Genomic DNA, 25,763 nt, shown 5'->3' on the forward strand with positions numbered 1-25,763 from the left:
ACACCAAAGCGTGTCTTACCAAAAAAAGTGAAACTCAAGTGCAACCTCGCAGCTCTCAGCTCACCTCCCCCACTACAATATAGCCTGTCTCCTCCTGCTCTGATGCATGAGTCCCGGCGTGGTCCTACAGCCCCCCAGAGACCCCCAAAACTGCATTTCTCATGGCTCATATCCTGGACTTTGCTCTCTGTTGGTGCTCTCCCTCTGAGGGGGTGCAGGCACGGGGGACAGGCCTTCAGTCACCCATAAGGATCTAGTTCTCAAGTGACCACCATCGCCACGGACTCCTCAACTGCATAATCCAGGTCCTGTATCACCACACAGCAGCTCACTGTCCCTCACCACGCAGCTGGGAAGGGGCTAGACACAAGTCAGCTCTGGGTGCTAAGGAGTCAACCGATGTCCTCATACCCTGGTAGTCTGAAGGGCTAAAGAGGCTGTATTTTTTATCTTAATCCCTAAAAAAAACCGCTTTCCTTTTCGAGGCCAACATGGGCAGTCGCTTGTAATATTTGTGACACTGATGCTTTATGCATAACTTCATCTTACAAAGACCTTACAGAGGGTCCCTTTGGGAGTGATGCTGCTGAGGCCACCTGATGCTGCACTACTGACGCCGTCCCCTGGCACATTGCTCGGTGCCCAGCCTCCCTGCAGAGCTCCCCAGAAAGCGGCGGCAGCGCTTGTCACCTTCCCGCCATGAATCAGGTCCACGCTGAAGTGGATGGGCACGAGACACGAGAAACCTCACAGCAGCCTTTGACGCCAGCCTGATCTAGAAATGAAACACTTGTTTTAACTTGCAAACACACAACATCCACCCCAAGCTTTCCTACCCCATCACAGAACGAGGGATGGGAAGGGGCTCCCGGAGCACACACAGGCAGGTCCTGACTGCTCTGTGAATGATTCATCAGGAACACTGTAAACTCAAAGTAAATGCAACATGTTTTATTTAAGGTTGGAATAAATTACAACTGTAAAGCATAATTTATTGCTTTATAAATTGTCTGCTCTTAAAAGGCATTAATATCAAACATAAACAAAACAAAGACACATTTGATTAGCAGTTCAGTTCTCAAGCTTCATGAACAGCTCAGCAGGGGGATTTCATTCTATATACGATTGAAATCTCTGATCACAGGCTCGTAAACTTGACTTTGACATGTATTATCATCATTCAGACATATTGAGGGGACTGTAGATGTGTTCATTTGCTTTAGGATATAATTTTTATTGCAATTTTCCCTAAAATATCCTATTGAATAGTCAGTCCTTCATTCCTCACGCAAATACAAATCCCACTGGTTTCAAAAAACTCCTTTAAAAGATACGTGGGGTTTTCCAACCCTGTGGAAGGAGGGCTTCCAAGTCTAAACCAGGAATGACTCTGGTCCCAAAACTAAGTGAAAAACAAACTCCTCCTAGGTTAAAATACTGAAATCCCATGCACAAAAAATGCATCCTCCCATTCTGAAGATTCTGCAAAAAATCCCAGCATTATCTAAGCGAGCTGATGCAGATAATTCATATTCTTATTGTACAGTTACTCCATGCCTGAGACTGGTATGAATTTTGCTCAGCACCTGTACTCCTCTAGGATGCAGACCCAGGCAAGTCCCGACTGCCCTGAGCCCTGGGGACGAGCGGGTGCTCACAGGAGGCTAGGTGCACCCAGCACTTCGCAGTATCCAGCCCTGAATGCACAGATGCTGTGACACAACGAGCTGGATCTGCCTAGCTCCAGCTAGATATGACGGGCAGAAGGAAGGCCAAAAAGCCACTTCCTCGGCCTCCTGGGGAGTCACAGCTCCTGAACGCCAGAAAAGGAATGAACATTGATGAGTAGCTCTCATTGCACCACAAAAAAGGATTCCGCCAAGGCATCCTGCCCTGCTCTGACCCTCTCGCACTGCGAGGGCCAAGTGTTCCCCGTGCCTCGGCTCCAGAACAGCGTCTCCCTGAGCTATTCCCTGAGCAGGGAGAGTGCACCTCTGCTCGTGCTTTCCTGGCTGGGTCCGAAGCAGTACAAAATGAGCTGGCTTACGCCCTGTATTACACCAGAGGTAAAACTCTCCAGAAACAGAACCGGAGAATCCCATCTCAATTAGCCCTTGGAACAACGCAGAAAGTTTGCACAGAAAGTCTCCAGGGCAGCTTCTCTTCCAGCCACAAAACTAACTTCAAAAATAATGAGCCACCGGTACAGAAAATCCTTCAAAAACTGGCTCGGTATTACTGAGAAAGTTCCTATTTAGAGAAGGGTTTCTTCTCATACCAGCCTCTAATGTTCTTGTCATGCCTACAAGAATGTAAACAGCTGGGTGAGATGCTAGGATATTTTACATTATATTACTGAATGGGAATGGTTAAGTCTATTACTAAATCCAAGACATAGATATCAAACTTGACGGAAAATACTGTTACATTGATCCTGGTGTGATTTCAGTTTTCATTAAAATTTCATCAGTAATGTACGTATCTTTTGTATGTTTTATGCATAATCTTATTTAAAAAAACAGCAAACAAACTTTCTTCTTCTAAACACGGTTTCCTCAGAAGGTGTGTTTCTGTTGTGCCGTGAGGGATGGCCACCTTCGACCTCTGCCAGGCGGTACAGCAGGCTGCAGGCACTGCATTTGCCCGTAACGGCTGCCAACAAGCCAAGCGCCACGGCAGAGCTTTGGTGGGAGGCTGGGAGCCTGCAGGGCTGCACCTGGAGCTGTGCCGAACTGGGCCAATTGGTCAGCACTTTTCAGTGTCCTCCTCGTTCAGGGACTGGACAGGTTTAGCTCCCAGCCGCATAGTAAAGTGCTTAACGGAGGGGTGGGGAACAGTAATGCCCCTTCTCCACCTCAGCTCCTGCCTTGGGAGAGGCTTGTGGAAAGGTGGCTTTGTGGCTGGATATGCTGCAGCTGGGACAAGGACACGCATATGGTGTGTGCCTTGTTCATCACCATCTTAGAGAAACATAACTCAGAAATGTGCAAGCCTTTAAAATCATCAGTCATCTCATTTATGCTCACCGAGAACAGATTCTTGGCTGACTTCTTTTCCTTAGCAGTTCTGAATTTTTCTTTGAAGATGAGAAGGAGGAAAGCTAGCCTTCAGGGAGAGGGACAAGCAGAGACACTTGCAAATTAAAATGCACGCACATGTCATCCACCACAGCAGTGACCTCCAGTCTGCACTTGACAACACAATATCTTATTATCTTGAACCCTAATTTCTCATCCCTTTCAAAGGTTCCCAAGAGCATTCCTTTCTGTGTCAGTGAGACGTCCCAGGGGACTCTGCAGAGAAAACTAATGAGAGGAAGAAACTGTTGTCACCAGGACAAGTTACAGGGTTACAATCAAGCCACAGACTCTGGAGGAGCAGGACAGGGAGCAGACTTACTCCATTTTCTGGTGCAAGTGCCGTACCAAGCAGCAAGCCAAGCACACAGTGAGAAGGAAGATGGGCTAATGGTTAGTGCACTGGACTGGGATTTGGCAGATGGAGTTAATTCACCTTCCCCTTGTTCTTGAAGCATCAGAAAAAGGAAACAATTTATATTAACTTCAGGGTGCTCACACATTCCCGGCTCAGCAAATACCCCCAAAATATTTCTCCTCTCTTAACAGTTCTTAACAGCTTATGCATTGCCCCTCTCAGACTAAGCACACCAGACAGAAATCTTCTAAGGAATCACACCTCTCCTAGGAAAAAAAGAACTGACAAACTTCAGGATTGCTACATCTCGGCTAAGGCTCATTTACTCACCTCCAAAGCCTCTTACCCCTCCTGATCTTCACTCCCGGGCTGCCTGTTTGCTGTGCACTTGCACTCAGAGAGAGCAGATTAGAAGCTCCCAAATCCATTCACATCTTTATTTCTAATTCACCATGTTTTGCCTCCAGCAAGGCACTCAGGCCAGCACTGTCTTAGGGGTTTCTGTTTAAAGCACCCCCTGACTGACTGGGGACCAGGTTCCTACTGACCTGAAAAGCAGATGGGACAATCGGTGAGCGCACCGCAAAGCAAAGCTGTTAACTGGTGCGTTTGCTCGTGGGGAGGGCAGCGTTCAGCCACTCTACCAAAATACGGCAGGCATATTAATTAGTGGTTACAAAATGCTCTAACTTTTCACAGACCTTTATAAGTGCTGAGCATTTTAATCGGCAGGACAGCCATGCCTGAGAATTCAGTGCAGTGTTAGAAACTGACATTTTCCTCTCCTACAGTCCTTCCCGTCACAAAGTGCCTCATGGAACAAACGTCTATATCATGATTTTAGCAATGGAGGAACTGGGTCATGGATGGACACCGGCTGGATTAGACCCATGGAGCAGATGAATGACTTAGTCAAGTAAAAAACTAAGTCACTTGATGCCAGGCCCAGTGCTCCATCCCCCCCACCAGGGGTTACTAAATAGGGGACATAAATAAGCCTCCAAAGGAACTGATGTATCATGACGGGCAAAGAGCCTCTGAAGCTACGCATAATGGCATAAAGTACAGCACAAGTATATTACATATTTAGCTCTATCCCTGCTTCTCTGTCGTGAGGGCAGCGGGTTGCTTGGACAGTTGTCTTCTGGTCAGCCTATTACGCTATTTCCTATGGAAATGCAGGTAAAGGGGTGTGTGCGATTCAGTAGTAGAACAGGAGTTTGGTTTTACACGGGCTGAAAGAATGTTTCTTATACCCAAATGAGATTTTTGCATGCATCTGCACACTCACCCAGATGCTGCCTCTGCCGTGCTCCATGCCTGAGTTTCATGCCAGGTTTTCTCTGCGTAGCAGGCACGTCATACGCACACAGTGACCTGGTACAAGAGCACATTCTGCAGGCCAAGTCTCAGGCAAAAATTTGCCTACAAAACCTAAGTGTGTTGGTATTTTGCAGTGAATCGGGCTTTCACTAGGAATTAACATAAGCTGCAATGACTAATCTTATACTCTGTGCACTTGCTTATTTTCTTTTCACAGTTCAACCAACTTCCTTAATACTAAAACACTAATGTCTTACATAGCATTCAGAGCATTATTTTCTGCTGGCTGTGTTTCTCTATGCTCTAAGCCTCTATCACAATGCATGCAAAGGATAATGGCTGAATTTGTAATGCTTTTAACTAAAAAAATACCTTTAAAAACATAAACCATAAATTATTTATTCCTCTTTGTCCATTGTTTTAAGCACTGAGTCTTCTCCCAAGATTTTACACAGTTCATTCAGTCTCTGCTGCATTTTAGGAATTCCTGCAAGTTGGGATTCCAGTCTCTGTTTTTCCTCACTCAGTGATAGACGGATAGCGGTGTCCAACTGCTCGAAACGCCAGCCGCCTTGTCCGTCAAACTGCAGCAAGTGAGTGTGGTACTTCCTGCAGCAGAAACGAAAACATTAGTAACGGCTCAGGGAACAGATGGTTCATTTTTGCACGCAAACTTGGACGTCTGTGTCTCTTTTCAGGGGTGCTTCTCAGGAAGTTGAGAGTTGGCCCGTTTTGGATCACTGGGTAAAACATTTTTTCCGTGATTCATAATCCCAGGATGCTCTTTCGAAAGGGATTTGGGTATTTCAAAGCCTGTCACCAGGACTCCCTAGTCCATCTAGTAAAATTCAGCAGCGAGGTGCCAGCTGTAGGCTATTGGCACCGGTGTGGGCTCCCCAGCTGGGACGGTGATTGCCTCCAGCAGCCCGCATGGCCGGGCTCGCCGAGGCCCTCACCTGCAGCGATGCGGGCAGGAGCGGGCAGCAGGGCTGTGGAGGGGACCCTCATCATCTGCTGTCCCTGGCCAAGGTGGCGGCCTCCTTCTTTCTGCCTCCCTCTTAGCAGTGTTTCTGTGGCTACAGTTGCCTTCACTGCAACTCCACCAGACTCCTTTTGATCCAGAAGCTGGAACAGCAGCAGCAGACAAGGCTCCCTTCTCCCCCAGGGATGCTAGTCCCAGTTTATTTTATTTACCTCACTTTCTGAGAGACATTTTCCCTCTTTAGCAGAAAATACATTCAGACAGGCATGGTATACCTGAGGCTACTGATAAAACTCTAGTTTGTTCAAATTACGCCTCAGTTTGTTCCCCTGCATCTTATAAGCTTGGCTAAAGAAACCTCCAGTCCTAAAACATGCTTCAGTTTGCAAGGGGCCAAAATAAAAAAGTCTGTGTAGGAGTCACAGATCTTTCAGTGAGTATCAGGGTGTGCGCACCGAAAATATTCAAAGGTGTACATGCGGAGTTTGTCAAGACCTGACAAGACATTTATCAGGAGGTGCAAGAGGAAGGGCAGAGAGTTCCCTCAGAGCTGATGGTATGAGTGTGTAATTTATCACTATAAATTATAGAAGATGAGACACATCATAAAACAGTGATTATAAATCCCATCCAGGGAATGTGACAGTTTAATAAACTCAATAGCTTATGACATGGGACTCAAACGAGATTCAACACCAGGCTTATATTCACCACTTCTTGCATATTATTCTTTGTGACACCAAATGCTTAACCTATGCCTCTATTTTACCCCTATCAAAACCCCAAAAAATCAGGAAGCTAAGATAGGTGATTGAGGCGTCCAATGTTCGTGGTCTAGGAAAGCAGCCAATATTTTGATTAAAAGAGCAAAAGTTTCCCAGCATAATCTTGAGGAGGAGAAAACAGCATGTGAACCCAGTTTTTGTCGATGCAGTGCAGTCCCTGTGGAAGCATACCTAATTTAAAGGCCTTCGATGCTTATTTCTAAATACTCAGCACTTCTGTTTACTTCTCCAGAACCCCACAAATCATTAGATTTCTGATCATTTCAGTAACACTGTGGAGGTTACAAGAACAATCTCAAACCTTCCTGAATAGCACTAGTACTAGGAAACAAGAAATGTCAGCAGGAAACTGAACTCAAAAGATCTTTCTCACAAGTTCTTTTGCATAACTTCCCTCTGCATCATCATTATTTGTAAGTAAGATGCTCTCAAACACCTGTTTTCTTGAGCAGTGGTTTTAAAATAATGCCAAACTTTAAAAAATGTAAATACTACTTTTCTTTTTAAGTGTAATTTAAATTATTTTAAAAACAAATGTCTCCGTGACATTTTTTTCCTATCAGAATACTCATTTTTTCTTAACATTTAGGTCCTGATCCAACAAAAGCCATTTCCACTGTCACCATCTACACAGAGGAAGCAGGAATGCTGGGGAAACCATTCTTTTTCAGAGAAGCAGACACTGATACAATTTCTTTCCTTTGAGGCAACAGACTGGTAATATTTTTTTGTCATCAGTTTAAAAAAAAGCAAACAATCTGACAGTAGAGATCAAGGAGTTCACAACAAATAGTCTCTGCTAATGTTAGCTTACACCTTCTTGATCTCCTTTTGCCCTTTAAGGTATTTGGTTGTTTTATGTATTCAGTAACTACATTTATTTCCTTTGAGGGACTCTTCCATACTTAGTACTCCCTCACTAGAATGATGTTTCTTAGAATTCCAATATTTCTTTTTTTAATAGCCAATCAAATTTTGAAAGCTCACAAACCCTGCAGATAGAGGACACAAGTTAAAACACCAGATGTATTATTCCTATGGAAGAACAAAGAGTAGTTTAACCACTTGCCATGTTTCCCATCTTCTCCCTGCACTGGTAAACTTCCCTGGGATAGCTCATGTATTTTGGCACCTTTACAGAATAATCTGGTGGTATCTGTTGTGGCTGTGGTGTGGTGGACTAATTAATTGCCTCTTAGATACCTGCATCTTGCTATTAATAGTTAATAACTGAATCACGTTTCAAAAAAAAACCAAGAGGGAGGAATAAATACATGTCAAAGAATGAAAAAAATCAGTGCTAAATGCATTTACATCACTATTATTGTAGAGAAGTTATCTTAGAAAGTGCAGTAGATATTGATTAAACAACTCCCCTAGTATGAAGAATAAAGGCCAATCCACTGCCTGCCAGAAAGCTAAAAGCAAGAACCATGATAAATCCCTGACCATACTTACCAAAGAGAAGGTCTGTGTGTTATAGAAAGCAAGGATATCCCAGCAGCTTTTGCAGCTTGGAATATCTTTCCTTCAACGTCAATGCTTACAGCACTTGTGCATTCGTCCAGCAATGCATATTTCGGCCTTTCAAAAGCAGATAAAGAACATTACTCTTCTATGTTTTGGACAGTATTCCTATGTATGATGTTTAATTGAAAGAACAACAGAAAGGAGAGAGCTATTTTTGCCAGACAACTGTCTCTCATCTACAGCTGGAAGCTGGCTAGCAACAACATAAAGTGTCCATGCATTATTCAAGTGCAGAGACAGGCTCCAGGAAAAATGAGGTTTATTTCCTGGTCCATCTGAGTACACAGTGATTTAATTTCTATGTTCTAGTTTGACCTAGTACTATTCTGTCCTGTCATCAAGTCATGCAGTAGCTACAGCCAACCCAGAAACTTTCTATCTATTGCTATGTATGGACTGGGCTGCCCCTGCGTGCTTGCAGTCTCCTAAACCAAAACGTTTTGGAGCTTGGCTTTCAAACTCCCATGGCCTCTGCGACAGTCCATCAGATTTCCGTAATATTTGTAGGACAGATGCAGGGAAGATGTTTGCACCTAAGATGTTAAAGAAAGGAACATCTGGAAAATGCAATGCTATGTTGCCAAAAGCAAGCTTAAGTAAGAAGCATCGCCCAAACTAAAAGCAGAGCTTGTACGAATAAACAACAAGGTCTGCGGTCCTGTGCAACTGTCTAGCAGTATTGCATATTGCATAGAGATTACAGTCTAATACTGCTCAAACTATTACAGCAAGCCTGCAAAACTCTTCCTCATTTTCAGATGCTACTTAAAGAACAAATCAAAATGCTTACTTATGGTAAAACATCCGAGCCATGCCCATCCTTTGTTTTTCTCCTCCTGATAAGACATCCTTCCAATCCATAATGGCATCCCAGCCTTTTAAAAAAATGCAAACAAAACGTGTCAGGACAATGTAAGTTTATGAAGGAAATGCAGCTTCACTTGCAACAACTCCACAATCTGCAACCAAAATCATAAAGAGCATTTCCATTGCAGAAGAGACAGCTCAGGGCTCCAGATCACATCTTCTGAAATACCTCCATGCCTTTCCACTGGCACTCAATTGGAAAAATTCCCCAAATACCATGTCAATTTGGGAAGTGGAATTTAACCTTCTTGGTCATGTAGGTATTGTCAAAAACCTTTACTTACCATCCCTTTGAAAAAACATCTTTTACCTTTGTATAATAATTTCATTCTGTCATGTTCATTTTATAGAACAATTTATAGAACAATTTGCACTTATTTCTTGAAAGGTGCGTGTGGAAATTTAAAAACAATTTCAAAGAAATAAAGTTCATAAAGTGCATAAAGAGCAGTGCTGGACTCTGCTCGCTACTGTAGGCAAAGAATAACTGTCGGCAAACTCAACAGAAACACAGATGCAGACAGAGGGATGCCTTCTGTGTGCACAGACAAGCAGCTAACATACAAAACTGCGTACAGACAGGAGGATTTTCTATACAAACTTCTTGCTACCTTGTATTAGAAATGGCCCACAACTCTTATAACATTGGGTATCCTTATTTAATATTCTGCATGGCCTCTAAATTATTTTTTTTCTTTATCACTTTCAGATACATGCAACGGGAGCATGATGCATTTTACTTGCAATCTTATGGTGGACTGTGTTTCTGTGAGTACTCTGGCATGATTTGTTCCCACTAATGAAAAACTTCAAATACCAAATTACCCTACTGAAAGTAAGTTTTCAATCAAACAATCCAGATGTGGCAAAATAGATGAGTTTTGAAAAGGGAGAGTGTGGATGTAGAGAAAATCTGATAAGACATCTCTCTCACTAGATCATCTATTCATGAGACAGGCAGCTGGAGCAGGGCCGAGCGAGGAAGAGAACATTTTTCCAAATCAGCCCAGAAGCACTGTAACTAAAAAATTAACAACACAACCAAAAACCCTTTTCTGCCACTGCCCAACTGAAAATAAACATTTGCCAGAAAAGACTGTCAACAAGGTCAAACAAGGAGGGTGGGCTGTGTCATTCCTGATACCTGAAGAAAGGTGAGACAAGTGGGGCTTGTGAAGGTGCAGGAGGCTGGCGAGTGCTCTGCCCGTGCTCGGTGCTACACCAGGGCTTGGTAGGTCTGAACAAAACCTCAGTGAAGCATCTGGTGAGAGGTTGTGTGACTGAAAACAGAAATTGATAATGCTAGAGGCTTAATTCCAAGAATTTGCTCTGCGTAAAATTGCAAAATGTAATGTCATGATTTTTTAATGCCTGTGTATATAACTAGTTAGATTTAAAAAACAGGCAAGCACACACCAGGAATACATCGCCTTCAGTGATCCTATTGTTTTTCCTTAGTTTCCTTCCATTCTTGTTTCAGGATCCCAGTGGGCACCCCCCTGGGGGCACACACAGTGCTTTCTATCAGCGGGCTCCTAGCAAAGACAGAGTTGTGTAATGATTAACTGAATCACTATTTGGATGAACTCTGGCAAAGGGAACAGATACACAGAGGTGGCTGCTCTGTGCAGCCCCAGTGCTGGGATGACACAGAGAGCTGGAGTCCTGCTCCACCAACACCCTCCGCTTCCAAAAAAGTCTGTAGACCACCTGGATCACTCCTTTTTGACAAAGGGTTCTAGGGGCAAGGGATGGGAATGGTCCTTCATGAAAGCCATAGAAACAACCATGCTTCTGAAGACAACGTTCAGGCTGCTGCTTATATTCTGTCATTTTTAAGCTGAGAATATAGGCAAGCTCCAGGGATCTGGATGTGAGCTAGGGTGAGGGTGGCTGCACACGTGTGCACATGTGCCTGGGGAGGCAGTGCCTGCGTTCATACAGTTTCTTCCAGATCAGATGGTTTATAAAGACTTATTAAAAGACAAAAAGGGAATGAAGTTCAAGAAGCAGCACCATCTTGTCAGCAAAATCATTCTATTATTTCCTCTACAGGTGTAAGATTCAGCCTCCGTTTACCAGGATACAATGGTCATCTCTGTGGTCACGTCAACTTACATTCTAACTGAATATTAGAAGTGCGTCTTGTCTCTTCCTACCTAGCTCCCTCCCTCAGCTTCCCTATTTGCCACTTGGAATGCCTCAAACAACAGATAAGGAAGGATTCATTTTAATATTATCCCTTTCAAAAACTATTTTCCAATGTCTGAACAATTTCCGCTGAACACTGAGGCATTGTAACTCACAATAAACTGACTCCCTACTGCGCACTGACAATAATGCACCTACTTGTTTCTCTTTTCTTCCTGCTGACATGGCACAGGTCAGTGAAGGTCATTAGTGTTCTGAAAATATCAGCCAAGTCAGTGGCTTACGTCACCCATAGCTACATCCACTTTACAAATGAAGAAATGAAATGGCTTGTCCATGAACGCAGCACAAATCTCTCAGTAGGTACAAACATAATCCTGGCTTTCAGAGTCCAAATTCCTTGCCCACGTTCTTGTTACATGTAGCCTTTGATTGCACACAGTATGATGTAGACATGATGAACACTGGATGTCACAAGAAATGCCTTCTGCAACCAGTAAGACAAAGAGCGTGTGCAATGTGCTGGAGCAGAGTAACAGCGGTAGAAATACATACAGCTGTTAGCAGAAACTAGTGATAGCCTCATGATAGCAGCATTTCATTTTCTTGCATGGCTTCTTTTACAATTCCTTTTACCGCAATTTTCTGAAGGAAAAAGCAAGCTAAATTTGACCACAAAAAAGGGTTACATCTGGGGTCTGTAGTGCTATGTATCCTTCATCCTTGTGAATCCTTGCACTTACATGCAAGACAGAGCATCCAGCTGCCATAAAAATATATGCTTAAAAGTTCCTTTTCCAGATCTACGTTCCAATACACCTCATCAGACATGGACTGGAGCGTTACAGCTTCATGACAGAAGAAAGGCTACCACAGCAACCTACAACCAGAAAGTCCACCCCTGGCGAGTTTTTGAACATGGAGGCCTCTTTCTTGCACAGCGTATGTCCCCAGGCAGCTGTCAAAATGGAAGCGACCCAGGGTGCTGTGCAGGATGAATATGCAAGGGCAATCCTTAGCTGAGGAAGGAACAAAGAGACCATCAACTGCGTGAGCGCCAGCTCAGCATGACACTGCAGGGATTTGTGTCTCTGGATTTCAGAGCCACTGGAAAAGCCGGCAGAGACCTCCAGAGTTCCTGCTGGTACCAGTAACAAAAGCAAATCCAGGGCTAAAATGAGCAAATGAAAAAACCTCGGAGAGAGGAAATATGCTTGTCTGTGTGTTTATACGTGGCCTAGCACAAAGGTTCCCTGGACAAGACCCAAAGATATGACAAATGTGCAAACTAATGAGGAATAATTATAATCTGGGGTGCTGAGAAACCATAAACAGGTTGAACTTGTTCAGTAATGTCATCAGCCCCAACCTGACAGGCCCGGTCATGCATTCAGCGTGCTGCTACACGTACTCATGGCTCCTCTCATGTGACAGGCTACTGGCAGCCTAAGGCTGCATCACGATTGACTCTTGCTAAATATACACAGATTTTCAAAGCAGGTCATAAAGGAACCACCTTACGTATATCTACTGCGCATCTCCACGCTATTACCCACAATTTCTGGACATGCCTTTTCACCACCCGTGCTGAATACAACTTTCTTTGCTACCCTCATTTTGTATGAAATTATTGTTCTGGTAGAGCTAGAAACTTTGCAGGTATTGATGGGGGCACCTTCTTGATAATATAAAGGTAAGTAACAAAATGGCATTCCTCTAATATCCAGCAGGTGAGAAAAACATTGGTGTGGGCCTCAGTGGGAAGGAAATTCTGCCCCTTGCAGCAAGGGGGGCTACAGTCAACAGCAATTGCACTGGGTTCTTCTAGGGCTTAGGCTCAGGGACAGGTGGAGTGGTGGTGGTGGGGAGAGGGATTGTTGTTTTGGTGGTTTTGATGTACTCTGTTGTTACCAGCTGAAAAAAGTTTCATGAGGGTAACACAGAAGCTAAATGCCAAACTGGGCTACTTATTATTGTAACCATTCTATTCACTCCTAACTGAGTCAAACCTTATTGCTAGAAAAAGAGGAATTTCTGCCATTGGCAGCAACAAGAACGTCAGGCTCTTGTTGGCTACTTTACACTTAGAATCTGGTGACCCTTGTACTGATGCAATGTGGAATTAATTCAGCTAAAGACAATAAAGTTACGCCAGGACAAATAAACTGAGTCAGAGTTGCGCGCTTCTGGCTCCATCTGGCTTTTTCATAACTGCCCACATGGAGCAGAACACAAAACCGCAAAGCATCATATTATACATGCTTGACATTCGTGGTCAATTAAAGCACAACAGGATCATGCCTTAAGAAGCCTGCTGTCTGGTAGAGGCCTAATACTGCAGGGGATAGGTGAAAGGGGAAGAGACAGAGGTAAGGCTCTGAAGAAGAGGAGGATCTACAGAAAAAATTACTGAAGAATTATATTAAATTTCCATAACTTAATGATTGACAGATAGTTAGCTCCATTCTTAGAACAGTTTACGGAAACGGTTCAAAATAGCATGGACATATCCCATATATCCACAAGAATCTGAATAACTAAAAATGGTTTCATTGGGTTTTTTTCAGATGTAGTACATTTTCAAAAAGTATCTGTAACACGTAAAGAGAAACCTGCTGGCAATTTTTCAGCAAAACTTTTGTCTATTGAAAAAGCCAGTGTTTGTCAACCATCAAAGCAGTTTGCAAAAAGGAAAAAGATGGTTTGGGACAAATCCCTTGTTCTACAAGCTTTATAGGGGATTTTTCATTATTTTGCAAAGGAAAAGGTTCCATTTTTAATAGAAATCATTTTAGTTTAAAAATCAGATTTTAAGTAAAAGAAGAAAATAAAAATTGGAATTAAAAAAATAATTCAGCTATGTATAAACAAAAATTTCAATTGCTCACTTTCAACAAGTATTTCTCTGGCTTGCTGGTTCAAAGAACCAGAATATGAGTCTTTGTCCCAGACTGGAGGAGCTCTAAAGAATATGTAAGCATACGAAATCCATGTAACGTGTTGAATCATATGTCACGGATTTCCTCTCTGCTCCTACCTTGGCACTTGTCTCCTGCAAATGCCCAAGGAGAAAAGGGAACAAGTAAGTGTATTATGGTCCTAAAATCTTCCTGGTATGTGGTAATCTCTCCCCCTGTTTTCCGGCTTTGCCCACTTCTGTCATTTTAGATCGCAAAATACCTAAGATGCTTTTTTTAAACATTTGTTTGTGCAGACTTTTGCACGGTGTAACCTTATCCTGAGCAGTTTCAAAAGAGCACCAGTGAACATTAACAGTGTCCTCTAGACCTTTTTTATAGATCGTGTGTGTCTCGCATGCGCAGTCAGACAGGCAGAAGAGCAAGAATGGGGTCAGCAATAAATACTTTCTTTGGCGCAGAAAGTGGAGCAAGACTGATCCAAGCTTGGGGTTTCAGTTTGGCAATACAGAACACTGACCCTAGCCAACGGCATCTCATATGTGGAGCACAGTAACTGCCCCATCATCAGTTACATGCTCCAGCTGCAGGGTTATAAACCACAACAGTGTGCATTCAGAGACTGCTGGGGATATGGTTTTGGCCGCTGAGGGTCATGTGTTGTTCAGCACATCTACAAGTACCAGCAGGCTATGAATGCACACTCCACAGTGGCTTCTTGCCACTGACAATTTAACTGCTCCTTCTTTTCCAGCTCCCTATTCCAACACATCTGCTTGTTCTGCTGCAATCTGGACACTTCGCTTAGAAAAGTGACTCAGGCATACTAACAGGAATAGTTACAATGTCAGCGTAGGGAGTAGAGGCCTTGTCTGCAATTATTCCGGTCACTGAGTTTAGCTCTCTGCCCACTTTTTCAATCCTTGTGTCGTAGTATCAGATCTGAATAATAACATGAATCAGAATGATGGCAGATTCTTATTTTCTATTGCAACTTGAGAGCCAACAGTCATTATTACATTCTTAACAAAGAAGCATTAACCCTTGGAAAGATAAGAGACTATCAACAGAATTGTGAGGTGGAGAAGTATCTGAAGGTATACAATTGCTGCTGTAAATAATTACTACTCCCCACTCTAAAACGTGCAGAGAAGACACCAGATGAATGTCCATGCATACTCCAAAAATAAAATACACCTTCTGCCTTTTGAAAAGAGCAACAGGCTGCCATCCAGGAATGGGAATTTAGACATTGCCTTGGGATTCCCAATGGCTGAAGCACTACTCTCTGTTGTCAGAATGATCCTGAGAGACACCAAGCACACACATTACAAGGCAATGCACCCAAAGTACCCTCTCAAAAAGGAGTACTGACAGCTGGCAGAGGGAGGCAGGGTACATCCAGCACTCCCGATGTCAGCTCCTTAGAGGGGTTTGAAGATCCTCCTTCTTCTCTCTAAATGTTACCAACTTTGTCCTATGCCTGTTTTAAAAGCATAATGATGGGGAGGAAATTCAAACTAGAGATTAGTGGCTGGTGGGAACAAAAGGATGAAAATTATTGCTATGCTTGGGAAAAAAAGCCATGAAATGCTCCAGTTCCTTAGACACAAGAGAAGCCTTTAGCATCTTGGCATTTACTGTGCCAGTGTATTTACACTGTGCCCTACTCTTAGGACAAACAACGCTGAGAACACATGGCAACTTAAACAGCAAGTGGTAGATGGCAACCGTCTACTGCCAGCCAGTGTCGTTTGGTTATTTTTAACTTGTTCACGCTGGTGGTGTGGTATCAGACACTCCTTCTCATGGCACATAGTGCTGCTGATCCCACAAAGCAGACCTGACTCTCTTTTCATTCACATGCTTTTGAGTTGATGTAGTCAGTGACATTGCAAGGTATTAAGACAGCTTACATTTTCTAAGAAAATGAAGGAAGGCCAGTGATCTCACAATACCATGAAAAGACTGGCCATTATAAGAGAACAAGGATGTTCACCTTGGGCATGGATTTACCGGAGACGAGAGGAGCACTTAGCTCTTCTCCCTCCGTTAGCATCAGGAGCAACAACCATGTGGTCGTGCAGCTCCCACAGCCACAAAAGGTCTGGATCCAGTTTTGCCAGTTCAGTAAGTAAAGGTCAGTCACACTAAGGCACACACACGAGGAATGGATTTTGTAAAGCTTTTTACAAAAATATGCAATTTACCTCCTTCTCTTTGAACTATGTGGTACAGATGAACCATATGCAGGATATACTCCAGATCTTGATCTTGGTAGCCTTTCTCGTGCATGTCATCCACTGAGTCTGGATAGATGACTTGATCACGTAGCGTTCCAATGGACATGTAGGGCCTGAGAAACAATACAGAGAAACCGGTAATCTGGAGCTGGCTCCAAACGAGCGCATCTTGCTGATGCTCTATGAGTAGAGTATAATGCTTTAAACACCATGTTGCTAAAACAGGATTTATTTGTGGGTGCACTGTGGGTGAATGTTTTTCTAAACTTACCCTAGGGGAAATGTATTGTTTCCATAACAGCTGATTACAGGGTAGCAACAGGGGTAGTATTAGCATGAAAACAAAATGACAGATCAGGCAGAATAAACATCCACTTCATAGCCCATTCTGAATGCTTTCACTTGGAATCAGGGAAACTCTACACTGTATTCAAGGTTTGATATGCTTAGAGATTTAGAAATCGAATTAAACACATGTTAAAAGTGAATTGTAACAAAAACATTGCAGCTCAAACTTCAAGAGATTTCCACGGTGCAGCAGGAGACACCCAAGTCAGGCAGGAGAGCACCGAAAGCCTCCTTTGCACACTGCTATACTGGACCACAGAACTGGGCCTGGGCGTAACTTAGCTGGCTCTAGAAGCCAGTGTAACACTTCTGAATTGCAAAAAGCCATACATTACAGAAGCTGATCAGCTTAACCCTCCCAGCATCAGCCTCCCTTTGCCAAACACAAGGCTGAGCTGTATATGAAGCAGCTTCTGAATCACTACGTTCCCAGACCAGGTAATACCATTCGTCTTACTAAAACAAGCTGTCTCGACTTTGGAGCCAGAGTCCTCAATCCAGGCCGTGTCCCTGGAGTGGCTACAAAGAGTCTCCACAATGTCATGAGCTGCGCCCAGCCTCTGGTACAGCCCTGGCCCCAAAAATCCTCCTAGTCTCTAAACAAAGTCAGCTCAAAGAACAGTTTTACAGCTCTCTAGAAGACACCAGGCCATTCAGGCTAGGATGGCAAAGGCAATCTAAGACACATCTATTTGACCATCTCTTTTGCTGCTCTTGTTCTAAGGATTTCTTGCAAAGGACAATTAACCATCCTGTCCCACAGACACTGCTGATAGCTCTTGGAAGCTGGAAACACTCCAGGAATGATCTGTGATATTTTGAGTTTGGAAGGGAAGGCCAGAGCTAAAGAACAGGCAGGCCCCAGACTCTGGAGAGGAGCCATGCAGAGGCTTTCCCTGACAGAGATGTGCAATACCTTCCCTTCCCTTGGAGGCGTCTCTGCAGAAGGGGTCGATCTACCCATTGTTACTCTGAGAGTCCCTAAAATACACCACAGGGTAATTTGAAGGAATTCATAATGCAACAGATGTAGAATTACAGAACTAAAGCTGCAACGTGAACTGAAAGTCACATTCAAGCTGGCATCAGCTGCATTGGCTTTACTGCTGCAGACATCCATGGTGAACTGTCTGTACCTGGCCATCGTTAAACTACTTTCACCACCAGCTGGGTCAGGGTGGGAAAGGCAGGGGATCTAAACTGGTCACAAATATTTGGTCATCCCCCTGCTGTGGGCAGGCACCCAGATGAAGCAAAACCAGAACCACAAGTCCAATACAAGCATTGCGTCTCCTCTTTGCTTATTATCCTGCTTTGTGCTTATCGTGGGAAGAGTGCCACTCTGGGCTGCTGCATGAACACTAGCATCAAGTGCAGTCAACCATTTACATTAATGGGGATATTGCAAAATCTCAACTCAAAAATTATGTAACTTCATGAAGTAATGACATATTACATTTCCATAGTGCTCTCCATCTAAAATCCCAAAGGGCTTTACTTCTTGCAGATGTAGAAATCACTTCACTTGCTCCAGACTGCTGCCATCTCTGGGACAGAAGAGAGCAACTCCACCTGGGCTCAGAAAAGTTGAGATCAGGTTGTGCATAAGACTGTAATTTAGGTGAAGCTGCAGGTAAGGGCAAGGAGGACAGAGTAGTTACCTATCATATAATTTGTCTGGGGTTTAATACCTTACTCTTGTGAAGTATGATCCTGTAATGACTAGCAGCTCTGAGATTTAACCTACAGCACAACCGGGAAGGCAATGCTCCAAAGCACCGTGCCAGGACACTTGTTGCCATGCTGTTCATTGAGCCACCAGCACCGCTTCCTGGTACAACTGGATTTTCCTCGTGGCCTCCCATCTAAACACACCAGTATTACCAAGCACGCCTCTCCCCACCTAGTTTGTAAAAATTAAAGAAAAGCTCAGCCTGCAGTGGAATTGCAAACCTGTCAATTACTGACTAACTAGCAGAAAGGAAGAATGGCTGATGGTTACGGGTCTGTCCCAGGCGGTGGGAGAGCATGCTCTGTTTCCCCTATCCTATAGGGAGCCATTTGTGTCCCTGAGGGGACACTTCATCTTGCTTGGCATGAGATCTCTCGTTTGGGGCTCCAACTCTTGACACCAAAGAGAGGCACCTCTGTGGTTGGTTTACCCCATTTATTTTAGGGTGGGGATCGATTGCCTCCTGGGGGTGTCTTCTTCCTCAAGGAGGGACAGAGCCAGACAACTAACTTAGATAACTAACTTCTAAAGTGCTAAAGTTAGATGAGATCTCATCTAACTCATACTCTCATAACCTCATATTAAACCAGATTTCTCTATCCGTAACTTGAAGACAATAACCTCCTTACCTACCCTGGGTGCCACAAAGTCAAACACGCTAAAACCTGTTAAACATCAGATGTTATTGTAATTGAGGTTACGTGTGTGTGATAGCTAGACATTAAGTAGTAAGAAGTATGGGCAACTGGATACAGCAACAGTGAAATTTTGGCTTTGCCAGTAAGCTCCTTGTTAAAATACTGTTTTCATTACATTTTTAGCAGTTCAAACAACAAAGATAGTTCTTTTGTCCTGAAGTAATACTCGAGTTTAACTGGACTTAACTGATTTCTGATGGAGTTTCTCCTTTCAGCCAGAGTGTCTGAGTTCCAGTCTCAAAGAAAGCACTCCTACAGACTCCGAAAGCAACTCCTCTGCTGTGCAGAGGTCATATCTTTGACGGTAACAGCTCTGCAATTGTTTTCTTTCTTTCTCTGCTCTCTGAAAAGAGATTCCTACGCTAGTTTTGAGAGACAGGATTTAAGATCAGTAATCCTTTTTTAAAGCTTTGGTATCAAACCTCCAGAAAGCTACGAAACTTACTGATTCTTGCCTGGTTTTCTGGAATTTCAAGGCATTTATTGGAAGAGACACTTTCAGTTCTCATAAACCGACCTTTTTTCAGTCAGTTTGATGATTTTGTTGCATCACCAATTTCTGTTTGGTGCACTTAGTGCTTCACTTTGCAGAGCTGTAACTTCATTCTTCTAGTAACAAGCCATCATTCCTAAGACTTACGGCTTCTCCCTTGCAGTGCAGGCTTTAAAGAAAGATGATACCAAGACATGCTGCAATCTGAAGCCTGTGGTATGGACAATTCCCCAGTGCCCTATTGACACATGACACTAGGTACAATGTTGGCAAAATGTTAGAGAAATGATATATATGATATGGTCTCTTTATTGTGGTTAGCTTTGGGGATGGAGAAGGTGCTACAAAACATATTGGAGTACACACCAGGCACTTCTCTTTCCAAACAGAGGACTTACACACTGGAGCTGTTAGGCATAAAGAGAAAGGTGTAATGCCAATTGAGAGGGACTGTACATTAACACTGCACACAGTAAGCAGGCAGTACTAACATATAGTAATTCTCTGATGTCCTGACGAGGGCTTCACTCTTTTGGGTAGCAAGTTGAGGAAGACGACTTGCTTAGATGTCAAGAAATTTCTGTTCCAAAATCAGAACAAGCCATGTCCACTTGAAATGTTTACAATACTGCCTGAATGTATACAAAGGTGTTTTCGTCTTCCATGCAAAATAAACTGTGCTGACAGAACCGACAATCTGTTCTGACATCCATAATATTACTTTAAAGAATTATAGCAACTAATCAATATGCATTTTGAGAGTCTGTAAAGCAATCTGAATGGTCAGAGTCTCAATTATAAGCACCCCGGAATAAGAAAGGAACCAAAAATATAACTTAATTAAGTGGCTTGCATCAGAAGTTAAGGGATATTAATCCAATATAAGTGCCCAAGGAACAGCTTGCAGGTACAGTTTGAAGCTCACCTCGCCTTCCGTGGCACAGGCTGTGATTAACACTTCCTCCATGGAAGATAAAGTCTAAAAACATGTGGCTTGTGATTCTGGAAACCATCCGCATGCCCCCGACTGAGCAATCAGGATCTGACTTGCCATTTGCTGTCCAAGTGTGTTTGCAACTATTATTGCACTATTATTCTCACAGATATGCAAAGCTATGTGGGAAAATTATGTGTAATGTAACTATAAACTCTTGGCTGACCCATCTTATAAGTTTCTGTCTCGGGCTGACAAGATGCCTCTTTAATATACCCAAGCAGGAGAGAGAAAAGGGAACACTACACCTGGGATTCTCCTTTTCAGATAAATTGCAGCTTGGATTTTCAAAGGAGATTGGGATGGCTTCAGAGTGTAATTCAGTGTGCTTGCTTTGACATCTAAAATAAAATGTATTCCAAAGCTAAGCACTTCTGTTCAAGAAGATGATACTGGAGCCCAAGCTCCAGCCATGGAGGTATCTTCCTAGGAAACTTGGAAGATCTTAAGGAGTCAGTGCTTGCACTGAAGAATCTCCAGTCCAGAAAGCCAAGGGCACAGCTCACACCTACAACTGTGCCCAAATGCTGTCTAATTCCCCAGAAGGTCCAGTACAGCACGGAATAGGAAAGCAACAGTTTTAAGTCCACCACAAAACACTGCAGCTACCAGTGATGCAAGATGAGAGGCTGTATGACAAGCTAACAGTTAGCAAATCTCTTCCAAGAACTGGGTTCAGGCTAAGTTCTTCTCAGCTTGCAGGCCATCAGATTCCCATTTTTTTAGGCTAGTGTCCAGGCTAAAGAGGAGTCAAAGGGAGGGCACGTTCTAATCTTCCCACTAAAGCAAGGAAACTGCTGCTAAGAGGCAGCAATCATGTGTCTGAAGAAACAGTTATTGCAAAGAGCCTAATTATATACTATACCAGTCAGAGTCCTCAACTGGAAGGAGGGAGACTTTAGTACCAATCCTTGTGCCATATATTATTTATGTTTTTTTCCTTTTTCCCCCCTATGTTCTTTAATATAAAATGCAGTAACTACTCTAATCCTTCAGTAGTATTGTAAAAACTTATTAAAGGGGGTTCTACTCTTATTTAGATGCCTGCTCTCAGGAGAGGGCTTGTTATAGATAAAGGAGATAAAGGGGTTTAACGTTTAGCTCTCAGTTTGGCACCTAAACTTCAGTAAGAGGCAGGAGTTCAGATATACATTTATATTTAGAGATTCCTATGGATTAACTCTAGGTGGCTCTCTTTACCTACCACACAAGTTTTTTGGATAATTTTCCAAAAACTCTAAATCTCTGCCTGACTATCTAGGGAATCCACCTATATTTGGAACTCTCCATCACCGTGCTGGTGCTGTAATACCTCAGCTGGAATCAACTCAGCCGAACTCTGGCTCTTGCCACGCTCCTGATTTAAGTCAATAGTAAAAACTCCAGTTTTCAACAGCAGCAAAGCTTGATCAACAGTGATGCTAAATAAATGCCAACCTCCACTACATAAAGTGATCTGGATTCCTAATAGTTCTTTGATGACATTGATAAAATAAACAGCAAAAAACTAATGATGGCACCACCACTACAACTTTGAGAAAATAAAACATCTTGAATTAATGTGAATTTAGTTCTTTTTAAGTAGTGTTGTATCCACTACTCTTACCCAGAAGGTAGTATCACCAAAGAGTTAAAAAATAATAAATAATATAATATTTAGCAAAATGTTAAAAAAGCAACAGCCGCAGTTTATTGCACTGTATCTAGTTCAAGGGATTTTAGGGCCAGCTAAAGTTTCAGCAATGCTTCTAAAGATATAAATAATTGATCTCTCTTTAAAATACCCTACACTGAACTCTCCTCTCCACTCATACAGAACTAGCCATGAACATCCTCTAAATATTTCAGATAAGTCAGTTACCAGAGTGGACTGTAATCAGCTTATAGCCATTAACATAGTTAACAGGAAATAAAATGCGCAGTACGACAGACTGAATTCTCAATGCATATAATCAGAATCTGACATCAAAGGCTGAAAAAATCCCACTAATCACTCTGTGGCTTTCTTTCCAAAGAAGCTATGCACGTCTCTGCAAGAAAATAATCTGGTAGGAAATAATAACCAGAAAGGTAAAAGAAGCCTTTAATTTAAAGCGCTATTCATGCTCAGGTATCATCTCATCTCATGATTTACTTATTCACTAATACCAACATCACTTACAATATAACCAGAACTGGTCAGATGGCATGAAAGTTTAAGGCAAACAATTCACAAAATTATCCAGTTCAGTCTATTTGTATCTTGTGACAGGCAGAGATAACAGAAAAAACACAAGAACACGTGTATAATTAAAAACAAAACCCAGACAATTTCTACAAAATACAAGCAACTAATGCAATCTGAAATAATTACAGCTCCTGCAAGGAGTCAAATCAACCAGCCAGACAAAGGAAGGAAAAATACTCCCCTTTTCTTAACATCCAGTTTTTGCAGGCCCAGTCTTTTCATACCTCTGCCAGCCTTGATGATAAAAGGATTCTTTGGATGGTTGATCATGAAGATCAATGAACTGAAGAAAGAACAATGAGCTGTTCTGGACAAGAGTCTAGCCTGCCAGCCCCACCAGCCTAAGAGGTGTTCCTGATTATTATCACAGCAATGTAACACAATGAGCAAGGCAGTTTCCCTCTTTTAGAAACATCCCAAATTATTCACAGTTTTACAAATGAGAAGAGACACCTTACTTCACAGAGATAAGGAAGTGTAGACAGTGAAGCCTGTAGAGCAGAGGCTGCTTTTGCTCTGGGTTTCTACAATGCTTAGCTGTCCACGGCAGTATTTTTTGCATGCACTGGGATATGAATATTCAAGTAATACTAGTGCAACAGTGTGTCGCCAGTGAGACACCCTGCCAACAAGTGGGAAAGTCACACACTGCACTGACTTCCCTCTCTAATCCTCTGTGAAACACTTTGCGTTACACAGGACAGAACATGACAGCGCAGAATAGAGATGCACCATGTATATGGATACATGGAACGTTATTATAGCCATTTTATAAGCCTTATAGGTACCTGAAGTGGCCACAAGGGAGCTGTAGTAATCTCTAGCAGAAACTAAAATTGATAGGGTATAATTAATGCAAAATGCAAGGCAGATAAACAAGTCTGGAAAAGCCCTTCCTCTTGGGAAAGACACGCTCCCATCTAAGCTAGGCTAGTGCACATATGCTGAACTGCAGAAAGAAACCCACCTGCTACATGCTCCCATGAGACCATGACATAATTAATGACTCAAAAACAAAGAACTGAAAATCCAGTGCTCTGGGGTCTACTCAGCATTATTTGCAGAAGAGACTCATCTCACCAGAAGTTACTCATCCAAGCCTCAGTTAGTCAACCCAGGCTCTCTTTGTAGTCAGTGAAGTCCTCTAATGAACTGGTACCACCAGTAGGTCTCATGTGTCTTAGATGTTTGTCCTAGGTCACAGGATGAACAGCTGCAGTGGTCTGAACTGGAAGACTACTGTGCATTGAGGAGTTAGCGGTCCATCTAACAGTTGACCTGAGCGGGCATTTTGCTGCTATACTTTGCTGCACCGTGTTGGGCTGTGCTGCACATATAAATTTGTCTTCAGGCCTGTGCTGTGCTGCACTTATCACTTGGCTGCAGAATAAACTTTGCCGGTTAATCATAACAGAGGAGCCTGCAAGCAGCTCCCACTTGGCACTGGCAATTATGCCACCTGTGTGTCCTTGTCTTTATCTTGAAGCGAAGCAGCATGTTCTCAGGCGAACATCCTTTTGCTTGACAGTAGAAATGATAAATGGAATTGTTTACTTCTAAGAAAATCCTATCAGAGCGCTAAAGACCATAATGCCAACGAACCTTAGCACAGATGGGATCAAGTGCAGCATGCCATTCTGTGACTAGAGGTCCATCTGATGCTGCGCAACGCTAGGTTCCTAGCATCTGATGGGACGTAAGTGCCACAAAAATGATGAAGGGACTAGAGCATTTTTCCTGTGAGGAAAGGCTGAGAGAGCTGGGACTGTTCAGCCTGGAGAAGGGAAGGCTCAGGGGGATCTCATCAATGTACGCAAATACCTGAAGGGAGGGTGCAAAGGAGGAGGAGCCAGGCTCTTCTCAGTGGTGCCCAGTGACGGGACCAGAGCCAATAGGCACAAACTGAAACACAAGAGATGTCATCTTACCATCAGGAAACAATTTTTTCACCGTGAGGGTGATCAAACATTGGAACAAGTTGCCCAGAGAGGTTGTGGAGTCCCAATCTTTGGAGATATTCAAAAGCCATTGGACGTGGTCCTGGGCAAACAGCTCTTGGTGGCCCTGCTTGAGTACAGGGGTTGGACCAGATGACCTCCAGAGGTCCCTTCCAGCCTCAACCATTCTGTGATTTTGTGATTATCTATGCTATAAACTTATTCCTTACCTCTAATAAAAGGAATTTTAATTAATGCATTACAGAGTTCCAATACTTTTCTTACTGGGATTGACAATGAACAGTTTCATTGGCGCACTGCGACAGTGAATCACCCTCCAGAAGCACACAGTTCACTCATTATAAAGCTCACACAAGGATGTCTAACTTTTAGCTGCCTAAATGAACACAGATAAATTCTACCTCTGGTGCATGAGTTGATAGTGTATTGTTTTAACTTGTTGGGGGTGGGAGTTGAACACTTGCATACAAAAATAGCTAATAGTCTTCTGTCTGGAAGGTGGGTAGTTACTAGTGAATACTGCATTGTCTCCAAGAAATGCAGAACAGAACCACTGTGCTGAATAAAACTTACATTTACCTTGGAAACCACAGTGAGTTGGAGGAAGGACAGAAGGTGAGATCCTCAGCCTGCAGGCAGGCAAACACAGGACTAGACCCTAAGAAATGTGTCTGAGCGAGCAGACCACGGGAAGGCTGGGAGAAGGCTGAAGGTTCAGTTCACCTTGGAGCTGGGACACAGCTGGGCAGGCAAAAGGCAGAGCCTATAATGTACGGGAAGGACTACTACCTTCTTCTCAAGAGAGAGGTGTTGGCTGTGTCTGCTATGTGGATTTAAAAGCACAGGGCACTGTAATGAGAGTTTCTGATTGAAAACTGTAGTAAGCAGAAGGAGAAAGGACTTCTTCCCAGGGAAGATGATACTGTTGTTATTAGAGCTTTCTGTTGTCCTCCCCTCACAAAGGCCATCGTCCTTTCAGTCTTTTCATATCAAGCTTTTTATGTCAGGCAGGTTTTGCAGTTTATTTTCCCCAGTGCTTTCCAGTGTTATGTAGCCAAGTTGCTTCGCATAATTTGATA

General features: G+C 43.1%; 1 protein-coding gene across 2 annotated transcripts in view; it reads right to left on the reverse strand.

Moving 5' to 3' along the window:
* Window positions 1-930: 930 nt before the first annotated feature.
* Window positions 931-25,763, reverse strand: part of ABCD2 (ATP binding cassette subfamily D member 2) — a 49,593-nt gene continuing 24,760 nt past the window's right edge. The window contains exons 7-11 of one of the 2 annotated variants that reach the window (XR_014228081.1): window positions 16,202-16,347; window positions 8,846-8,930; window positions 7,984-8,109; window positions 4,727-5,367; window positions 931-3,983 (exon numbers count right to left, since the gene is read on the reverse strand). Coding sequence is in view for 1 of the 2 variants with exons in the window: in XM_082310841.1 (XP_082166967.1) it covers window positions 5,157-5,367; window positions 7,984-8,109; window positions 8,846-8,930; window positions 16,202-16,347 (568 nt within the window). In the remaining variant the exon portion in view is untranslated. Of the gene's footprint in view, window positions 5,368-7,983; window positions 8,110-8,845; window positions 8,931-16,201; window positions 16,348-25,763 lie in introns of both variants that reach the window. The other variant, XM_082310841.1, reaches the window with a different exon arrangement.

Source organism: Platalea leucorodia (genome assembly GCF_965183815.1).
Source record: "Platalea leucorodia genome assembly, chromosome: 4".
Classification (NCBI taxonomy): Eukaryota; Metazoa; Chordata; class Aves; order Pelecaniformes; family Threskiornithidae; genus Platalea; species Platalea leucorodia.